Source organism: Macrobrachium nipponense, chromosome 34 (assembly GCF_015104395.2).
Source record: "Macrobrachium nipponense isolate FS-2020 chromosome 34, ASM1510439v2, whole genome shotgun sequence".
Taxonomy (NCBI): Eukaryota; Metazoa; Arthropoda; class Malacostraca; order Decapoda; family Palaemonidae; genus Macrobrachium; species Macrobrachium nipponense.
Window position 1 is genome coordinate 16,974,969 of NC_061095.1, and position 23,272 is coordinate 16,998,240.

At 37.2% G+C, this 23,272-nt stretch overlaps 1 protein-coding gene across 1 annotated transcript; it reads left to right on the forward strand.

Moving 5' to 3' along the window:
• The first annotated feature begins 10,369 nt into the window (after positions 1-10,369).
• Positions 10,370-19,102, forward strand: LOC135207938 (prostatic spermine-binding protein-like). The gene is made up of 3 exons (XM_064239911.1): positions 10,370-10,598; positions 17,663-17,746; positions 17,893-19,102. The coding sequence occupies exons 1-3, from the start codon at positions 10,588-10,590 to the stop codon at positions 18,233-18,235; spliced, it is 438 nt and encodes a 145-aa protein (XP_064095981.1). The 5' UTR covers positions 10,370-10,587; the 3' UTR covers positions 18,236-19,102.
• Positions 19,103-23,272: the final 4,170 nt, after the last annotated feature.

Consider the following 23,272-nt stretch of genomic DNA (forward strand, 5'->3'; position numbering starts at 1 on the left):
TTAAAAGCTCAATATTTCACCTTGACACCTTCCGAAAACAAAGTTTAAAATCGGAAAATAAATATCTTAAAATGGGACACCCATTTGTCAAAACTTTTCGGTCAGAGTTATTCTGTGTGCGCATGCGTGCATGTGGAAATTACTCACCTCTATCAGGCGAACTATACTAACACCCATAAGGCCACCTTTTCCACAATTTCTTCGTGGATCGCAATGCACGGCTCTGCCAGTATTTTCCGTTCCCCCTCCAGTCAAGTTTTGGACTTCTTTTACTGCTTTTGTGTTTCCTTGACATTTACAAAACTACCTTCCTCCCTTTGCGAGGTTAGGTCTAGTACTCCGTTTCCTGGTTAGGCCTAACGGTGCTTCCTTCTTCACCCCCAGTTTCCATTTTACTTGTCAACGGGGTTAGGCTAATGGACATTTAACTTACTCCTTCAACATATAATTACACAAATAATAAAACTAATAATAATAATAAAAATTCGAGAAACACTACCACAAACTTGGGGCATACCTCCGTAAAATTGGTCGGGAACAAAGCATACATATATATTTAGGGGGTACAAAATGGTAGGACAAAGGGCTCTCCGCTTCTTGTTTGAAATGAGTCGGCCAGAATACTTGGCAGGACGAATCTCTCTCTCTCTCTCTCTCTCTCTCTCTCTCTCTCTCTCTCTCTCTCTCTCTCTCTCTCTCTTTCTTAGCCTAGCCTCTGGCGACATATAATCACTCCATCTTGGCTAGTAGAAAAATCCCCTCCAGCCATCATGTGCAACAGAAGGATTTACGTGAATTTTGTCCTTCGAACTTATATTTCTTTTCTTTTCTCTTTAAACCTTTGTTTTCCGACTCGACTAAACGAGTTTTATCTTGACGTTAATTAGCGAATTTCGTCTTCACGCCAATACAAACTAGTTGGGATACCCATTTTCGTTGACTTACAGAGGAAAGTCGACTCTGAACTTGAAACTGGATTTCTGCTGTCTCTGTAACTTCATCTTTTAGGTCCACTGCGATAAATATTGCCCCAAAAGCAGTCTAAAACTGAGATTTATTTTAGTTTTTATGTATTTTTCGAGTAGAAATAAATAAAGCTTCATTATAATCCAGCCTAGCAAATTTGAATCCACTCTCTTGACATTTTAGTTACAGCAGCAGTCACTCGCAAACGTGGTCATATAATTGCTAATATTTAACACATACACTTGATTCAGATCGTGAATACCTCAATATATAAACTCTTTTCATCTCATGCACTCATTTATATGTTTACGAGCAATATATTCACTTCAAGTACCTCACTGGAAAGGAAACTTGCTATAAAGTTGAAAAAAAAAAAAAGCATCATTCCTGGTAATTCTTAAGGTACCACAGCTAAGCTTCATAATTTACACAAATACTCCTCAAAAGACATCTATTTTGATTAACAATAAGGAACTATAATTCTTAAAAAGGCATTTTGGTTAACAATAAGGATATTACGTCTTACAATGAATGGAACAAGTCTCTCTTAATTAAGCAAAATAACTAAAAAAAAATTCGCTACGGAAACCACACAATTTTATACATAAACGGAGCCAGGTATAAAAATTACGTAACCTTCGTTGAGAAGACCAACACTTTTAATTTAATTGGGCTCAATAACTTTTAAAACATTAAAGCGTTTCAACTCGCAAAAGCTTTAAGAGATATTTACACTTGATTCGACTGCTTGTAACGCAAACATGAAAATCAGCTGTACATGATCCGGGCCAGTAATAAAGGAGGGGTTGAATTCAAGATTGTGTGTGTGTGTGTGAGAGAGAGAGAGAGAGAGAGAGAGAGAGAGAGAGAGAGAGAGAGAGAGATTATCCCGAGACGAAAAAAGATCAAGGGGAAACAGTAAGCGTGAAACAACTGGTGTTAACCAACGAACCAGAGAGAGAGAGAGAGAGTAGGCGCGAAACAAACACTGTTAACGAGAGAGAGAGAGAGAGAGAAGAGAGAGAGAGAGAGGGAGAGAGAGAGTCTCTGCAGACTCCTTATTGGCCCCACGAGGCTACTAAAGTACTAGAATTTTCCCAAAATAAGATATCCTTTTGGCAAGCTGCTTCCGAACAAGAAGAAGAAGAAAGAACATGAACAACAAGATGGCGATGATGATGCAGGAAAAAAGGAGATTTTTAGCTAAGTCGTCCAAAGAATGTCGTCCCACTCCGGGAGACGGTTTTAAGGGAAAACCATCACTTGCTAAAAAGTGACAGGTAGTACTTTCACGTAATGGCGGTTCTATGCTTTTTGGAAGTGGTAAGTGTTCCTTCAGGCCAGTAACCGTTGGAAGCAATGGTCGACAAGAGGATTTTGCTTTTGTTGGCAAAGTAACATTTTGAAAAATAGACTATATCTAAAGCTGTAGGTAAAATATTGTACCTAGTTCTAGCATTTTGCAACTGAAACTTACTCAAATCAGTTGCATTATATTTCTTTGTATTTTCTTGGCAAACATCTTGTTTTAAAAGTAAAATTATCTACGGTGCACAGAATATCAGATTCAGTTGATACTAATAGTCTTATGTTCGGGTGTTCAGTGTCTTTAAAATGAACTTGCTTGCTAAATAATAAAGCTAATAACTATTTCTTTGCATGCTACAATCACGACAAGAATGCTTTGTCAACTATGACTTTCGTGTGTCTTCAAATCATTACAAAGGTAAGCCTAGTGTCAAGGTTGATATAGCACTAAGAATGCAAATCATCCCAAAGGTTAGCCTAGTGACAAAGTTAACACAGTACTAAGGATGGTGTAAAAAGGGTATTCTATAGCAAATTCCTTTTAAGTTTATTTCGTGTAGCCTACTATTTGTCCATAAAGGTTCCTGGTACACGTACTTAATCTCTTAATATCCAGGAAATTAAACGAAGCTATATAAGAGCCAAGAACAAATATTTGAATAAAAAATGCAGTGAGGTTTACAAATCCTGGTATTCACGGAGTGGTAAAAGTGTTTTGTCGTCTCTATAATCAATAATGTACATCTTTATGATGAAAATACTGAAGACAACGGGTATTCACGGAGTGGTAAGTGTTTTGTCGTCTATATAATCAATAATGTATAGCTTTATGATGAAAACACTGAAGACAATGGTTATCTCGCGTACTGACTAGACCTATCTAAAAGACTTTGTCTGTCACTAGTACCAGCTGGTTCCAGAAGGCCTTAAATAAACGGGAGGACTGCTTAATTGCACGTGTGTCGCCAGACACCTTCAAGAGCACAAATAGGTTTCGTTCTCATCAGCATAAAAAAAAACGATAAAAGAATGACCAATGAAACACACCCAGCGAGACAGGTGGAGGTCTCGGCCGGCAACAGTGACCAAATAACGGCTGCCAAAAATGTCGCTTCGTCAAGTTTGGTGAAGTGAATTTCTTCCTAGTTTTCTCCCATGAAATTCTCTTAAAACTGTTACGTTTAATATAAAACTTCTCATTTTTTCTACTCGTAAATTTGTCAGCTAAGTAATAAGACATTTAGACGATAAAGACATTTCCATTAAGGTGTTAGAAGTTTGTACGAGGTTAACGAATATGCTCCGTGGTGGAGATTCTGATATAAATACCCGACATTAGGGAGCTGACAGCCATGCTTTTGGGGGTGAAACATATAAACATATTTTGACGTTTGCATTATCTCCAACGACTGTGCTTTGAGGAGAATGCCCGGGAACAAGTTGCACGATGCTTAAGGTAATATTTAGTGGCATAGGTAAGTTATAGTGAATGCACGATGCTTTTAGAAGACAAGAAAAATTTACATTTATGAAAACTTGGCAGTAAGCCAAGCAGTGGGGCACTTTATTTCTACTTCTGAACATTAAATTAAGGTTACTAGTATATTATAGAGGATTTGATATCAACATGGCAGTTATAATATCAAAAGCTTTTTTTTTTTTTTTCTTTAGGCCTATAAGTGATCTACACAGTTAGTCATGACATTCTAAAACTATAACCAAGTACGACCAACCAACTCAAACTTGGTCACGACAAAGCAGCTTGATTGTATTGCTTTTCATACTGAAATAAATCTGCATAAAGGAAAAACAAAAGACTGATGATTCAGGAAATATTTTTGGGAACTAGGGAAAACATCTCAAACAGCCACGGAGCATCTCACGAGGGTAAGTGAAAAGTTTCAACACGCAATATATCCTGTTTAGAATTCTCCCTACAGAGAGAGAGAGAGAGAGAGAGAGAGAGAGAGAGAGAGAGAGAGAGAGAGAGAGAGAGAGAGAGATTGTATCAGACTAGTGGGAAACGAGAATGAAGAGAGAGATATATATATTTAGACTCATGTTAGGTGTGTTCATAGGGAAGATTTGTTATGTTTTCGGTAACCTCTTTACCTCTGAGGAGGTTAAGGAATTGTAGGGAGCTAGGACATCTGCTGTCCTCTGATGAGTGTTCAACCTCTTTACCTCTGAGGAGGTTGAGGAATTATAGGGAGGTAGGACACCTGCTGTCCTCTGAGGAGGTTTGTTTGTTTGTTTGTTTGTATGATGTTTTTACGTTGCATGGAACCAGTGGTTATTCAGCAACGGGACCAACTGCTTTACGTGACTTCCGAACCACGTCGAGAGTGAACTTCTATCACCAGAAATACACATCTCTCACTCCTCAATGGAATGGCCGAGGATCGAACTCACGACCACCGAGGTGTGGGACGCCAACACCATACCAACCACGCCACTGAGGCGCTTCCCTCCTCTGAGGAGGTACTCAACCTCTTTACCTCTGAGGAGGTTAAGGAATTAGAGGGAGGTAGGACACCTGCTCTCCTCTGAGGAGGTGCTAAACCTCTTTACCTCTGAGGAGGTTACAGAATCAGAGGTAGGACACCTACTGTCCTCTGAGGAAGCCCTCAACCTCTTTACCTCTGAGAAGGTTAAGGAATTAGAGGGAGGTAGGACACCTGATGTCCTCTGAGGAGGTACTAAACTTCTTTACCTCTGAGGAGGTTAAGGAATTAGAGGGAGGTATGCCACCTGCTGTCCTCTGAGAGGGTGCTCAAACTCTTTACCTTTAAGGAGGTTAAGGAATTAGAGGGAGGTAGGACACCTGCTTACCTCTGAGAGGGTGTTCAACCTCTTTACCTCTGAGGAGGTTAAAATCTCAAGTTATTAAACTGAAGACCTTACTATACCTCTTAGAAGGATCTAAGTTTAGTTTAGAGAGAGAGAGAATAAAGGTGTCTTCAAAGTTAAATACTTTCTATAAAAAAAGCCGCGAAAACAGTAACAAAACAGAGTAAATAATAAAAAAAACCTAGCAGATGCACAACATTGCCCTGACAAAATAAATAAAAAAAAGGGGAATAAAAAAATCCCTAGCAAACAACTTTGGGGGAAAACACACTGAAACAGCGGAGGGAGTCGTCCCAAGAAAGTTTTAAAATTATCCTCTCTGCAGAATTGATAAAAATAAACCTAACAGTCGAACTAACTACAAAGAAAGTTGCCCAGGTGCGCAGTCTACTTTATGATCCCGTCTGATTTATCATTTCACTCTTCGGAGAAACAACAATAGGAAGAAATTTAGAAAGATTGCTGCGAAGACTTCTTTTTCAAACGAGACTCTACCTCGTTTTTTGTCACTTTTCAAAATGGGGAAAAGTTCAGGGGAAACTTGACAATTTTATCCGAGTCAAACAATGCATTGTGTATTAAAAAAAATCACCTACTCGAGCATAAATATAAAAAATAAGTTCAAAGCAGAATAGCCTATTACTTTCAATTAAGGGAACAATAGTTCATTCAGTCATCACACAGTTAACCTGGATAAGAACAGAGCGTACCATTTCCTCGTGGCCTCGTACCAATAAGACCTAGTAAGCTCACGGATTTATCATAAACAGATACAACAAACACCTGTCATTACAGTGGTAAGTCAGTGTCATATGACTAATGCGTCATGTGTCAAGATGTGGACACCATTATGCAAAAGGGGTGCCTCTTGTGTAAACGTTTTCGAAACGTTTGAAATTACGATGATGATCCGGATGATTTTCAAATTACGATGATGATCCAGGTCATTTTAAAATGATGCTGAAGATCCGGATCACTTTAAAATTACGATGGTGATCCGGATAATTTTTAAATTGCGATGAAGATCCGGGTAATTTTAAGATTATAAGATGAAGCAGATAATTTTAAAATGACGATGAAGATCAGGGTAATTTTAAAAATAAGAGGATGATCCAGATGATTTTCGAATGACAATGATGAACCTGGTAACTTTAAAATGACTTTAAAGATCCAGGAAATTTTAAAACTAAGATGAAGATCCAGATCGCTTTAAAATTATGATGAAGATCCGGTTAATTTTAAAATTACGATGGTGATCCGGATAATTATAACATTACGATGAAGATCCGGATAATGATAAAATTACTAAGATGAACCAGGTAATTTTAAAATGACTGTGAAGATCCGGGTAACTTTAAAATGACGATGAAGATCCGGGTAATTTTAAAATCACTAAGATGAACCAGGTCATTTTAAAATGACAATGAAGATCTGGATAATTTTAACATTATAATGAAGATCCAGATAATTTTAAAATACGATGAAAATCTGGAGAATTTTAATATTATGATGAAGATCCGGATCATTCTAAAATTACAATGAAGACCTGGATAATTTTCATATTATGACGAAGTTCCAGATAATTTTGAAATTACGAATATGATCCAGATAATTTAGAAATTACGAAAACGATCCAGATAATTACAAAATCTGAATGAAGATCCGGAGAATCTTAAAATTACGATGAAGATCCGGATAATTTTTAAATTACGATGGCGATCCAGATAATTTTCTTTGAAAATTTATGTTCAATACACCTTGTGTTCCGATGTAATCACAAGAGTTTCTTATAAATAATTAAAAGAGGAAAATATTCTATATCAACAAAGATAAATTTGCATACGATATATCAAGCCAAACTGCCATCAGATCTGACAAATTCACATCAGATTTGATAAAATTCACTCTTGTTCTGAGCCCGGATAAGAGGCAAAGCACAACAAATATTAACTCTGAAATATAAAAACCTCAAAGGAATGAAATCACAAGAAAGGATAAGTAAGAATAAAGATAAATAAACAAATAAATCACTCACTGAAGCAAAAATAAAAAAAAGCTTGGAACGGGGCAGATTTAGAATTAAACCGAAACCCGTTGAAGCCAGGAGAGAGAGAGAGAGAGAGAGAGAGAGAGAGAGAGAGAGAGAGAGAGTGTACTCATTTGCAAATATAGGCGATCACTTCGGCTCAACTGAGTTACACAATCCAGGGATGTGGGCGATTTTATGAGGAAATAAATCTGTCCATTTCAATTTCCTAATTACCTGCCATTGTTTCATATTTCCTCAATGAATCATTGTCTATCTTGCTACTGGTTGTATGGTTAAAAATAAAAAGTTTTCCCTTTATAAACAAGGCGTGATCTGACCTGCAGCTTACTTGTCGAGCGTGCTAAAATCTATAGCCAAATAGCGTAGTGCTTCACCAACGAAAATTAAAATAAATACGCTATATATAACTAGAAATAATTGTTCTGTACTGTTTAATATGCAAATTATTCAATTTTTACATTTTCATTCTATTAAATGATTCACAAATATCCTATCCTAAAATTCCTGTATCCTTAACTCAACTCTAAATACCTTTTTCAGACCTTTTTAGGCTTTGCCATAGACCTTTCCTACCCCCTCCAACAAGAACAACAACAACAACATAGTTTGTAGGCTTACTCCCCGAGTAAGCGAAAACGTCCAAGTATCTTCTTCCTTTTGGTAACATAGCCAAAACAAAGTCACTGGTAGTCTACAGAATTCACCCATCTTCCACTTTATAGAAACATTACTTCTAAAGCAGATGTCTTTTACGAAGTGTTCTGTATGATGAATGTATACAAAAAATTCGTTGAACAATCTGTAAACGACATCCCTGAAATTCAGACCGATCTGAAATAAGCGTTCGAAATTTCTCGGCCAACTTGAGAATGTCTTGAGATTTTGGAAAAAAAATAATTTTAAGCCTTTTCCATGAGAAATCTTTGTCACCAGACTGATATGGTCTTGGTTGATTCACGTCTAATTTCCCTTGTTGCTTCTTAGTGGCTGGTTTGGACAAGTCCTTACCCTACAGACCTTACAGCTCGTTCGGGTTGCCCCAGGTCCCTCAGTGTGAGGCACCTCTATTAAGGGCACTTCTATCAGGGGAAAGGACAATTATCCACGCAAGTTGTCAGATATGGGGTGACATATTCGTAAATATGGCGCGAGAAAGACGTGAATATGGCGCGAAAAGGAGGCAACATTCAGAGGTTTAGCACAGCAAACGAAAAAGCGTCGCAGATATGATGGTTTCCTTACATGAACGTCCTTGTTATTAAGGAAAAGGGTCAACACACCATTGTGAATTTTCGTTTGAATGGCGATGGTGAATACCATGAATCCTCGTAGGTCGAAACAATGGTACAATGAATTGCATTTATCCTGGAAAGGAACTATGCTAGAGGTCAGAACTCTCTCTCTCTCTCTCGAATTACTCGCAATTATCAATGGCTATCCTTATGCAGCTTTTGAAATCCTCAATGGGAGGTTCCAAACAGGATGCTTCATCGAAGCATCAAAAGAGAAAATTATCTTACATCAACTATCTGGCCATTCAACCTGGCGAGAGATGAATTTCTCCATCTGGCCATGAATAAGGGTCCCTCAATAATCTGTACTCCTAACGCTCGACCAAGATCTGGGTGCGGGGTTGTAGGCCCATGTCTTAGCCACGCCAGCTGCACCACGGGCTTAAATGTCGACTGTGGATGGTCACCCATACAAATACCGACCAGACCCAATATACACAAATACAAAAGAGAGTTATTTTTCGAAACTGACGATGGATATTTGTTGTTACACTACGTTCTCCTAAGCGAATTCCTCTAAGAGACGATTAAGGAACTATAAAACACTGACAAGAAATAAATAGAAGATGAAGAAAACTGAAGGAAACCCTTACATAACATCATACCCGTTGCCTTCACGCCTGGGCTACAAAAGGGCACATACGTGCCCCATTCCACTGCCACCTGTACCCAAAAACAGATGCTTTAACTTATTGCAAATGAAATTTATTACCCAATATAAACTTCACTTCTCGAAAGGGCATAGGGCACACCTTTATAGGTAGAGGGGGTGGGGGAGGAGTGTTCACCTTCCCTCTAACCCAATACCCTCCTCCCATCCCCCCTACCCCTTATACCATACACAGAATACCCGGAGGTATGCATTAACATTTCCCTCTCTTAAAGAATGTAGGGAGCTGTCAGAGCAGTGTCATTTTTTTTCTTTTTATTATTATTATTATTATTATTATTATTATTATTATTTTTTATTATTATTGCTGTTAACATTATCTTCATAATATATATATTAGTTTACAAAGGTGTAATTATGAAAGAGAGAGAGAGAGAGAGAGAGAGAGAGAGAGAGAGAGAGAGAGAAACAAACTCATATTCGTACGAACAACAATAACAAAGCGCCCATACGTTACCCCACAACCACCCCTACCTACCCAACACCCCAACCCCCCCTTCCCTTCCCCCCGCCCACCCTAAAACAAAGGCTTCCGAAATCTAACAACTTATCTTCTTCTTGCTCATAACTCTCCCCCCCCCCCCCCCCCCGCCCCAAACACCCAAGGAAGTACCACCGAACTATACTATAGTTCTAAGGCTTCATCCTTTCCACCTAATTTTGTCTTTCTTCCTTTTTTCTTCTTCTTCTTCTTCTTCCCATGACACATGCACACGCTGTAGGTGTTTGAACGACACCCTCTCTCTCTCTCTCTCTCTCACTCGGGATCTCTCTCTCGCACTCTCTCTCTCTCTCTCTCTCTCTCTCGTTTATACCTTTTATTTAGCAACTACCAAGAAACTTTATTCTCCAGAGGTAAAATACTTTCGTTTTTTTTTTATCTTTTCCCTATCTCTTCCTCTTGTTTTTTTTTTTTTTTCCAAAGTTTTTAACAAAGTAGTAGTAGTAGCAGTAGTAGCTGCCCTCCCCTTACCGCTACTAGCCAATCAACGCTGGCCAGGGCATCCCGGGCACCGGCTATCTTGAGACAATAGAGTTGGATACAACACCCAAGACTCGAATGACGACCAGCTATAAGTTACCGATACCCTAGACTCTCATTAGACAGTCCCTAGACCCATATCAAAGCCAGTCGCGAATAACGACTACTAAATGACGCCACGTCAAGTTTCAGGATGACGACCACGGCCTCTCAACACCTCGAGAACGACCCTCCATGATAGCTATATAGCCTAGCTATATTCCCTTCCAGCAGCGGCGGCGGGGGCACGAAACGAAAGGCGGGCGAACAACAACAATGTGGGAAAAGGCGATGCCAAGCGGTATTTTTGGAGAGCAGTGGCGCCGGATGCCATGAGTGCCAAGCGGTGGACGGACGCCTCATCGCCAGCCCTCAGCTCCAAGCTCCCTCACCAGTTGGTCTCAGTCTGTCTCCGGAAACAGTCGCAACCATGAGGAATAAGTAAGTCCCCCCTCTCCAACGTCCAACTCTTCTTCTCCTCCTCCTGCAGTATAGAAAACGACATACTTTTTTTAAACAACCCCCCCTCCCCCTCTATACCAAGTGCCGAGGAGAAACTTTAAAAGTGACTTCGCGTTTTTTTTTTTTGGAAACTTGAAACGAAATCCTTCCGTGTGGTTGATAAGTGCCTTTACATTCTGAGTTGTCGAATGGTGCGCTTATATAGACAAGATGACTGGAAGACCTTTGTTGGTTAGTGTGGAAGTGAAGCGAAGGGAGATATAACTTTGCTTAGTCTGAAAATGGGTTTAACGAAGTTACACCAAGACGAAATTGAAGGTGGTTATCGAATTGGGAGCAGGTCGTTCATTGACGGATGAACGATAATTAATTACGCGTTCGTCACTAAAAGGATATATGACGATTTAGCAATGTTGCGAAACGTACGTTTAAAAAGTATATCTTACAGAACAGTGCTAAGTACGGTAATCTTGTGTTTAAAAACACATACACGTTATAATACGTACATTTTGGCAATGTGTGTCCAATCGTATACGTGACCAAAAACCATCCATAATTACACACTTGTACCAACTGCAAGAATTACGCATAAATACACATCTTGTATAAAACTAAAAAAAAAATATCCATAAATACACTACTTGTATAAACTACATAAAAATATGCATTAATACACATCTGGTATAAACTACGAAGATTTTTAAACACTGGTCGTTAATTTGCGTACTCTTACTAGGTTCAAATTATATATGCACACACACACATTATATATATATATATATATATATATATATATATATATATATATATATAAGATCCGTTTAACCAACATATTTTTCCTTACTAACGTGTAACCATAATAGCAATATTCTCTAGCCCCCTTAAAATAAGTTCAACTGGTTGAAGTGTAAAATAGGCCATATATCGTCAGTTTAAGTTGTGGGCACAAATCGTTAAAATGAAAAATACGCAACAAAGGATTAACACAACTAAAAACATCGGAAATCTGAGAAAATCGTTAACAAAACTAATTTAATTTGTCGCTGTAAAAAATATTTGTCCCATTAATTTAAAAAAAAATCGGTTAAATCTTCGAAGAAATTGAGGAGAGAGAGAGAGAGAGAGAGAGAGAGAGAGAGAGAGAGAGAGAGAGAGAGAGAGGACTAAGTTTGAGAGAAAAAAAATACTGACGCACCAAAAAATGAAAATATTTAAGACACCAAAAACACTGACGGACCAATGACTCAGCCTTGCGAACGCCATACCTCTAAAATTATAATTATTATATTAATATTAACTGCGTAACTGGGCGAATTTTTTTCCCACTGCACTTCCTTGTAGCGTCATCAACGCCCACTTGGACACAGACAAGACAGACAGACAAACGCACGCACACACACACACACAAATGAGACCCTTATCCCCATCTAGTGCCAAAATCTACGAGATGGTTGGACACACATCACTTCCTCATCAACCATTTTCCACGCCTCAACCTCATTTTCTTTCTTTCGCACACTTCAAAGCCAAATTAGATGGAGAGAGAGAGAGAGAGAGAGAGAGAGAGAGAGAGAGAGAGAGAGAGAGAGAGAGCACATGTCTGTACGGGTATATAGCCTACGTAGGATTCAAGTTATTTCAACCGAGATTTTTCCAAGTAGCACTTATGTTACACTTAAATTCTAAAGTGATTCATACTTGAATTATACCAATTATCTATTTTAAGTAAAAAAAACAAAAAAAAGCACTGAAATAAGTGCGTGCGTGTGTATATATAGTATACATTCAAATTTCACTTTTATCTCACATCTAAACATCTAAAATATCTACTGTTGTAGATTAAAAATATCAAATTAACATTATAAAAAAAAGGCACCCCTTAATACTCATTGCAATAAGTTAGCTGTCATAAACAATGTCATAATAAGGTCTCCCTAAATACCCCTCTTAATTAAGGCTGAAATAATCTGAAGGCTAATCCTAATAAGACTTATTGGGGTACAGACTCAAGCATGGTCGACTGCCTATAAATAACGGTGCTCAAAGTGAATGCGATAGTTTCTGGTTAGATATAACGGTTTTCGATTTGAATGCGATAGTTTCTGGTTAGATATAACGGTTTTCGATTTGAATGCGATAGTTTCTGGTTAGATATAACGGTTTTCGATTTGAATGCGATAGTTTCTTGTCATAAATAACGGTTTTCGATTTGAATGCGATAGTTTCTGGTTAGATATAACAGTTTTCGATTTGAATGCGATAGTTTCTTGTCATAAATAACGGTTTTCGATTTGAATGCGATAGTTTCTGGTTAGATATAACTGTTTTCGATTTGAATGCGATAATTTCTTGTCATAAATAACGGTTTTCGATTTGAATGCGATAGTTTCTGGTTATAAATAACAGTTTTCAATCCGGAAACGACAGTCTCTGGTTATAAATAATGTTTTATCTGAATGCTTTCAAGTACCTGCTTATACGCGGATGCGATAGCCTCTGTTTATATAAATAGCGCTGTTCAAACTGAAGACGACAGTTTATGCTTATAAATAACGTTTAATCTGAATGTAGATAGTTCTGCCTATAAATAACGATGTTCAAATAAAAATGTGACACGATATTCTGCACAAAGTACGTTACATTTGCCTAGTCTTACCCAACGCTGGTCAACCTGAATTAGACTAAGTTTTCCATTTAAATAATCGTTCTTTATTTCGTTACAATGACAGCTCACAACTACGTATACCACTAAGTCTGTCTGATTTACTTTTGAATGGGGAGGCCGACGGGAAGGGCAAGCTAATGCGGAAAAGGTTACGAAAGCGTAAGAACAATAAATAAATAAATAAATAAATAAAACTATTGTGTAAGGTTCCTGCCCTACCTAACCTGAAGTGGTTAAGCGCTTACCGAGTTAAGAGTCAGTTTCATATTCTGAAAAGCTTCACGTATCATTGTCTTACCCCAGAGAGAGAGAGAGAGAGAGAGAGAGAGAGAGAGAGAGAGAGAGAGAGAGAGAGAGAGAGAATAAAAATACAGTTCCTCTCCAACGCGCTAGCTTTGTGGTAACACTTAACCCTTCTCTCTCTCTCTTCTCTCTCTCTCTCTCTCTCCATACTATCATCACTTTCATACAAACTAAAGTTACATAACCATACATTTCCAAACAACTAAAATTTGCGCGAACGCGCGCGCGCGCAAATGGGCACATTACAAGAAAACAACCACAGATTCTGCTATGGTTCTATGGGAGCCAGATAACGTAAGAGCAATGGCTTGAAAAAAAAAATCGTTATTTTTAATACTGGGATGCTTATATAAAATTGAAAACCTTTAATAACTTTTTTCATTATTATTTTTCTTTTATTCAGTGTGAACGATTGGTACTTACGAAAGTGACTTAACGCTCTCAAAAGTAACGGCAAATTCTGAGTATGCTATATAAAAATTTTGTAAATAATTACGTACTACATTTAAAATATACATAGTTGCTCATCGAACGTACACATTTATATACGTGTGCATATTATACATAAAACATACAGTATACATGTATATTCTTCACCACCATCTACCAAAGCACATGCGAATTATTTCAATGATATATGAAACGGTTACTATACTAGCGTCTGCTTAATATTCACAGTCATTCTATGTGACAGCTTCAAAGGAATCTAACGTCAATTCATGACATGACTGATTGTATCTACACACACGCATTACTCCATCATCAAAACAAAGTAATAAATGGCAAAGCAAGATAAAAAAAATAAAAAAATAAAAAAAAAACATCAGAGAAATTAAGAAATTGGACGCATATGAATAATCGAATACATTTCTGAACAACCTTCAGACTTCAACACACCTGCCTGTCAGCATCAATGACTAATCATATTTCAATTGGAAGTAATAACATCTTGCTGCTGCAGAGAGAGAGAGAGAGAGAGAGAGAGAGAGAGAGAATGACGACATAGGTCTAGCACTTGCTGCTCAAAGGAAGGGTTCGCTGTCACAGTTTGTAACCGCCAGGTGATCTTGGTTGCTATCAAGCAACCCTTTTAAGCCCGGGACATAAAAAAAAGAAAGAAAGAAAGAAAAAGAGCACCCGTAATGATTGCAGGTGAACGAATCTCCTTTATTCAGGCTCTTAAATTGTGCCAAGTGGTCCGATAGCAGAGGACCTGGGATTAACCGCAGAGTGACAGGTCTTTTGACATGAATAACGATCGAGTCGTAATGAGGTAGTTGATCTGCGTCATTGGGTATCCATTCTCTCTGTCTCTCTCAGTGTAATATAATCGCAATAGGCACTTATTCAGAGAGAGAGAGAGAGAGAGAGAGAGAGAGAGAGAGAGAGAGAGAGAGAGAGAGAGAGGTAACTTGCAAAATGACTGACGCAAATAAAAAAAAACAGTCGTTTAAATAACGTACCTAGTACTAATTCACCTTCCACGTAATGGTACACAGGGTCCCTTATTTAAATATACATAAATATTACTTGACAAGTACGTGTCCATGTGTAAGTCAAGTTTAACTTAAAGTCTTACACAAAGCTTCAATTCGTAGAAGTCCCGATAAACACAAAGGGCCTTCAAGAAGAGGCTTACTTTGGCAAACGAGGACTTTGTGTGTAATCCAATAGTTGAACTTAAGCTGGTTCAAGTATTGTGCGATAAACCATTGTCGACTCTCAAAATAGACCAGCGCACTCTCTCTCTCTCTCTCTCTCTCTCTCTCTCTCTCTCTCTCTGTCTCTGCACTACAGGATTGCTGGGAGATTTCATAACTGGCAGCAAATCAAATATGACGTGAATGTATTTTTGAATTAGTGAAACAAAAACATATAATAATATTAGTCTAATAATTACGCTTTCAAATTGATTTCTACTCCCATTGTGCCTCCTACTTGAACAAAATTTTAAGATCAAATTAATTTTTAAGTCATTTCTTAAGCACGAGACCTGTCACTCCTTCAAATATGTAGTATAATAACTTTCCCCCTCGTTCTCTCGGGTCTCGAGCCGCCATGAAATTGACGAGTTTACATTTCGACTTTAACGACAGTTTTGAATCATTTGGAGGAACAAGATTTTATTGGATTTGGCTGCAGCTGTCGCCTTTGGTGGGTTTCTAATGCGCCTGCGCGTCGAGGACAACTTGCACATCCGAATTCTAAGAATATTGCGATGAGTGGTGTCGGGAAGGGGGGGGGGGGAGCTTAAAACGATTGGCAAGTTATCTAAGATGAGTTCGTGTAAAAAAAAAAAGGGGGAGCCTTTTTCGCATATTATGGAGTCGTGGGAGTTGCTCTAGGACTTAAATACCGCCAGTGGACGTCAAAATATGTGCGTCACGCGGAATAACCCATTAATAATCCGGCACAGAAGTATCCACAACCCATAGACCATGCGTCTAAATGATGTCTCAAGCGACTAAATAGATTATATGAAAGCAGTGGCTCCTCTCAGCTCTTAGGGCAACGGACCAGCTCTGTTGGGGAAATAAAAAAAAAAAAAGGCGAAAATACTGGCGTTCTACAACATACAACGCGCAGTTTCTGTGGAAAAACGCAGATCGGGCTAAACTAAGATGTGGGGAACAAGTAGTAGTAGGGCTCGGCCAAAATAAATGCCGTGGGTAGTGCGCAGCGCGTGAAGGGTCTGCCACCTCCATATTTAGCCCCGGGTCTCTTTCTCTGTCTTCTTGGATTTTCTACTCCCCTTACTGTTTCACAGTGACTCACTTTAGTCCTTTCTCCTTTTCATGTCCGTGTGGCCTTGCGTTTTTGGCCACTTCATGCTTCAACAACTTTATATTTCGATTAAACTCACGAATACTTTAAACCAAAATAACTTTAGCTTCCTATAGGCCCATATTTGAAACCTATTGTAACTTACGCAGTTCTGTCCGTTCAGTAATGTATTTTACAAGGCTAAAAGAAAGAAAATAACGAAAACTTAGTCAAAATTATCCATTTTCTAAATAGACAACTCTAATCCAAAGCAACTGCAAGACTTCAAACCGATGAAAATAAAATAATTGTAATAACTGTTCATTGCCATTAGGATACCAATCTATCGTGTTGCAACAAGAGGGAACTAACTACCGAGTTTAATGATGAACCATATTACAAATTTCCCACCATTTTTTTTACAGCTGTCATTTGGTTGTCATTTATAAATAGCGGAAGAACTAGCTTGCCACACGTACATTTCAATATATTTCACAATTGACATTGCTTGATGTTAATATATATAGCTGCCTAGCGTAAGACTGAGCGAGCAATAGTGACACAAGATTTCTTTATTTCTTTTAAATCTTAACTTAACGGTAACTTAGACTAATAGCAGATTATCATGGTATAAAACACTGACCTTTTTGGCAAAATAGACATAGAACGATAAAATTAGCAGCTGCAAATACAACAAACTACCGGAGTTCTCAGATGTCAACCACTGCTGGATGGACTTAGACCTAACAATTAAACATATCTTTTTTTTTGCATATATCGAATGTTAAAGCCTGTATGAAATACAATCCCTATATTAACAGTTAGATTACAGTCAAACGACATTACTTACCGGGAAAAGGCATCGTTTCCTTGCTTACACTGCAGACAAAATATGAAGTTACTGAACTTTTAGAATCTACAGTTGGATTTAGGTCTAACAACTAACCATATATTAAGACATATATCAAGCATTAAAGGCTTTATGAAATTACCGTCCCTATATTACGACCACATCACAACCAGATAACATAACATGAAAAGGGACAACCTCATTGCTTATACAGTGAACAGAGAGTCACATACAGAATAGACTATATTATCAATTACAACCACAGAACATTACTTACAGGATTCATCGTTAACATTACTTACAGGATTCATTGACACTCAAACAAGGTACAACCTCCTTACTTACACAGTAAAGTAGTGAACTTAGGAGATAGACAGACTTTCCAAGCACACTGAAACCCAAGAATGATTATATTTTGCATCTAATTCTTAACATTGTTGTTTTTTGTTTTTTTTTCCGCAGGGCGTTGTTGTCGCTGCTCTTAGCCATGATGGTGCTCTTTGCCCGCACCTCAGCATGGGACCTCTTCGCTGATGATGACGATGAGTATGTTGTTTGTTTGTTTGTTTACTTGGTTATTTATTTCCTGGTTTATTCATCTTACTTATTTTCTATTTATCTGCTTACCTTTTGTTTACCTTGAAGGAGTCTGAGCTGATACCTATACGTCTCTCCCCTCTCTCCTTTTGCAGTGATGACGATGATGATGACGATGATGATGATGATGGTGATGACGGCGACGACGACGACGATGATGATGATGATGACGATGATGATGACGACGACGACGACGATGACGACGGGGACGGGGACGACGACGACGAAGACGATGATGAAGATGATGATGAGGATGATGATGAGGATGACGATGGTGATGATGATGATGAAGACGATGATGATGAGGATGACGACGAGGATGATGATGAGGATGACGATGGTGATGATGATGATGAAGATGATGATGATGAGGATGATGAAGATGACGACGACGACGATGATGATGATGATGACGACGATGACGACGACGAGGAGTAACTCTCTGAGTAGTCGTCCTCTCAGCCAACATCGAAATAAAGTCGTCAATGTGGGGATGAATCTACTACAAACTTTCCCTCGGACCGTGGTGGTCTCCAGGGAAGATGAAGTCGTCGTTAGTACTATAGTAGATTCGCATTCGATAAAAAAAACCATTCATAAAATATCCACAAATAATAATAATAATATTAATGATAATATCCAACTAACGTTAATTTAATTTACTATTATTATTTTTTTTTCTCTTTCTTTCGTCGTTTATAAAGTCGTTATTATAAAGCGTCTTCGTTCGAGTTTATACGTCACATTTTTAGTCTCGTCTCGTGTACTAATAATAACGCCCAGGGTAAGGTAAATCACACTCTTTTAGAGCAAATAAACAACAACAACAGCAGTAAACATAAACAACAACAACAACAACCTGCAAGAAGCAAGATCAAGATGAAGTAATTATTCATTTCCACACCGGAGACTCCGATTCAAAAATTGCTAATTTTTTAAGCTTAAAAAAAAACAAAAAACGATCAACTGTCTGTGACTTACCTTACCACGTTCATATATAATCTCGTTTAGGTTATCAGTATATAAAGATTTATATAAAAAAACACAAATAAATCGTCACACTACTATAAGAATCCAAGCGACGTGTCCTGCCTTTGATGATAATGTTAATTAAAAGACCAGCAACAACAACAACAAATGTTATCTAGATATTTCAGAGACTGTCTCGTAATGTAATGAATACCAAAAAAATATAAAAAAAAGGAGGGTCGCTTGTGTTCTTTGTCTTGAAAGTGCACCCGCGTGACTCATGAGCCCCAGTGTGCTCTTTATTTTGTACTATGAATAAAAATTAATAAAAAAACACACTCGCTTCTCTATCTTTCTGTGCAGCCACGTGTAGCTGGCGTTCCCTTATGTAATCTAATTTTCAGGTGTCCTTAAGAGCAAATGGCTTCGTTGAAATGAGGCTCACGTCTTAAACAGGTATGATGGTGTAGGTTTTGATAGTACCAAGGTAGATAGTACTATACACTGACTTCCTGAGTTCCTAAACGAATGGCTTAGTAAGATATGCCTGAGTCTAAACAGGAATTATAGGCGTTTGTGTTCCCATAGACAGACTCCCAAAGCAAATGGCCTAGTAAAAATAATAATGAAAAAATCCTAAGTCTAAAAATGAATAATGATATATAGGGTGTCAGGAGCCACAGAAAATGGCTTAGTATAAAAAAATAAGACTAAAGAGGAACCCGTAAATAGATTTCCAAACCAAATGCTGAGTGAAAAAAAATACTCTAACAGGAATTAAAGACTTTCAGAGCAAATGGTACAGTAAAAAAAAGCCTAAATCCGCACAGGAATCGTGATATTGACTGTGATGATTCCGTAAAAAGCCTTCCAGAGCAAATGCTTTAGTAAAAAAAAATCGGTCTAAATCTAAACAGGAATAATGATACGGGTTGTGATTGTCTCATAAACAGAAATACAGACCAAATGGCTTAGTCACCTAGGCCTAAATCTAAACAGGAATAACTTTGTCGGTTGTGATGGTCCCATAAATAAATTTCCAATGAATGGATTAGAAAATAATAGCCTAAATCTAAATATTAATTATGATATAGGCTGTTATAGTCCCATAACCATACTTCCAATGATAAGAGCTTCGTGAAATCATTAGACCAACGCTCAACCCAAATGGATTCTGAACTCTTTAAGGAATATACCATCATCCAATTCATTTTCCCCTAGAACAAGATGAATCTTCAATGTAAAATTCATTCAATTTACTCCTCTAGTGATTCTGCTAACAAACAGGGTCCCTTAAATAAGTAAAAAACACAGAACCTCCCCGTCAGCGATAAACCACAAATTACTCACGGCCGGAATGAGTCTAGTACAACCCCAGGTGTCATTCAGGCGTTCCGGCCAATGTCACGACCGATTTCAATTAGTGACACTTGCGATTTCATCAAGGCTTCACTTCCAACCTAATATTGCAGGTGTCACGTTGAGTCTACATTACTCGTGAGCTATTTATTATGAGCTCATTAAAGGGTGCCGCTGGTGATAGTATGTACGTCGTCAGATGCTGTTATGATGCAAAAGGTCAGAGAATTCTTTATTCAGAAGTTACGGACTGTAATTTATCGAATTTTTCGGAATAACTTGATGTTAAAAAGACCTTCACTGCAATACATTTATTGCCTGACTTATCTGACGTTTAAACCACTTTTTAGTCCACATTTAATTGAATTATTCACATTTTTCAAACAAAGCTATCGGAGTCTTCAAACAATTTTATAGACCACATTAATGAATTTAATTTTCCCATTTTTACTTAAAAAACATTTCAGGCCCTTTAACGAGTTATGTACTATTAGTCTTAATATATGTTCGAGATGTTTAACTTTAAATTTGTAGACCTTTAATTGGCTAGTGAATATTATTAAGAAAATAAACAAAATCTCACATGAAATTATACTACATAACGGATTTTCAAAAGATTACAGTCACAAGAGGCTGATGATAAGACGACCAGCTGAAGTGACTGAAACTCCTTCATTGCAAGGAGTTGAATTTCATTACGATATTCATGCAAACAAAACAAAAAAATAAGAGAGAGAGAGAGAGAGAGAGAGAGAGAGAGAGAGAGAGAGAGAGAGAGAGAGAGAGAGATTTATGCCTTTTCTCAATAGGATGTTTACATTATAGCTGAAAATCTAACACTTCATCCTTTTCCTGTCTTTAAACCTACACAAAAGCTCCCAGGAAATCCTGGCAAAGGGTTATACTGTCTTTCTCTCTCACTATGCAATCGTCCATTATAGCCAGTCCCAAATTCCTAAATAAATCAACTATTTCCACTCTTCAATTGTCCATATTAATACTCAATTATCTATTTTCTACGCTTAGTTACCTAAATCTTTCTTTTTCTTTTAACCTTTCTCCTATCACAAATATTTTCAAATTATTTTGACAGTCTGCACCATCTCTTCACTATCACTAATTAAATCTATTATCTGCAAACATCATCATTTAACAATATTCACACCCAGTTTATATATCTGAACCGAAGGATTGCTTCCACCATACTTGTAATTAATAAACAGTAAGTAACTAATCACCAGATCCCCTCCTAATCTATCTATTAATTCTGTTAAAATCTCATTCTGTTACTATATACTACTACATATGTCTTTTCCCTTTAGTCTCACAATTATACTTTACAATGGTTTCGTAACAATAAACTTGATTCAAACTATCTCATTCTTCAACAATAAAATTGATCCAAACTCTTTCATTCTCCTATGAACCCCAACGGCTCTTTATGAAACCTATGATTTGTCTTTATCAATCAAACCAGTACCTCGCACACCTTACCTGGTTTTATTAAAGAAAGGAGTTTTACCAGTCCAATGAGTCAAACTTGACTCTCACAGGGCTGGCCCGAAAAAAATCGGGATATAAATAATTCTAAAAAAAAAAAAAAAATAAATAAATAATATATATACATATATATCTATTTATCTTCAAATATAGTACTAAATCTAAGTGAAAAAATGAATGAATAAATAAATATATATATGAAATCTAAGCGATAAAAAGAATTAACTATATATTAAATCTACGTAATTTAAAAAGAATTAGTAATAAAATAAAAATCTTAGGTAAAAACTTAAATTCTATCAATTAAACGTGTATTCCTTAGAAAAGTTAAAATTCTAAAAACAGAAAAACTACTAGATTCAGTTAAAATGTCAGAAAACGTTTTCCGGCCAAAACATATCTCTCTTTCTCGCTTAAAAACCCGACAAACAGAAAATATATGTTTAATAGATAAAAAAGTATCACACTCACTGCACATGGGAATAGTGCCGTGAGGTGTACACATTAAAAATCCATTGGTCAATCTCGTATGGCCAATTCTTAATCGAGTCAATATTACCTCAGTTTTTTTTTTTTTTTTTGTCGTATTGATTAGATGACTCCCATGGACCTTACCTGGTAAGTTAACCAAATGGACAAGAACGACTATCAATATTTCTATTTTATCAAGACCAAGCATATGCACAAGGATGGCATAATGGGAGTAATTACTGTTCCCATAAGTATTCATATATTCCCTGTAACCTTACCATTCAACCTCAATTTTAGATACTAAATATACTTCCATCTATATTTCTTATTCTTTTAAGAACAAATCCCTTGCCTGTCATGCCAGTCACCCTGTCTTTGATTTCCTGTTGCTAATACTTATCAAACACATTTTCCAGCCTCCACTCGCAACATAATTCAGTTTTTTTGTCTGCAAAGGCCAATGGCACAGCCAAACATTTACCCTTCACTACCCCAGACTGAATAAAACGAAGGAAATTGAGTTTTTTACCATAAAGTAAGCAACAAACCTGCCTCTTTTGGTTTTTAGCTTCCTGTACACAAACATTCAACCTTATTACTGTAAATCAAGCAGTGGCAAGCTCAAAATTGCATTTAACAGCTAACATTGACTTACAGCTAACATTGACTTACTTAGTTTAACTTCGTACTCTGCTCTTATTCTATTAATACACCAGTCCTTGTTTCTCTTTACTGTATCATTCACTATTACTTTGGTTGTTAAATTCATAACTTTACCTAAGAAATAAGAGGCATCTTCCTTATAATACAAAAACCAGTATGTATAACATTTAATGTTGTTGATTTTACCCAAAGAAGACAAAGTTCCCTTAACAAATGTATTGCGCAGTATTTAGAATTAACTGAAAATTTAAAAATCATAAAAATAACTTCATTAATAACCACATTCTACAAGTTTTAGGAAATTACGCAATCCCCAAGAAATTAACGGGTGGGAAGATCACAAAATCAAGGGTAAACCAAATTTCGTTTCCAAATTCCCTTGGTACCATTCAGTTAGTAAGCATCAACATCATTCACTTTCAGTGTCGTTTACAGACCTTATATTTAAGTAAACTCTCATTGAAAGTTTATTATCACATAAAAATGACAAATTTTCTAAGACAATTTGTATTT

Excerpts from the sequence above, each read along its gene's own strand:
- LOC135207938 (XM_064239911.1), top strand. Across the intron at positions 17,747-17,892 it reads TTCGCTGATGATGACGATGA|TGATGACGATGATGATGACG; the intron begins GTATGTTGTTTG and ends CTCCTTTTGCAG.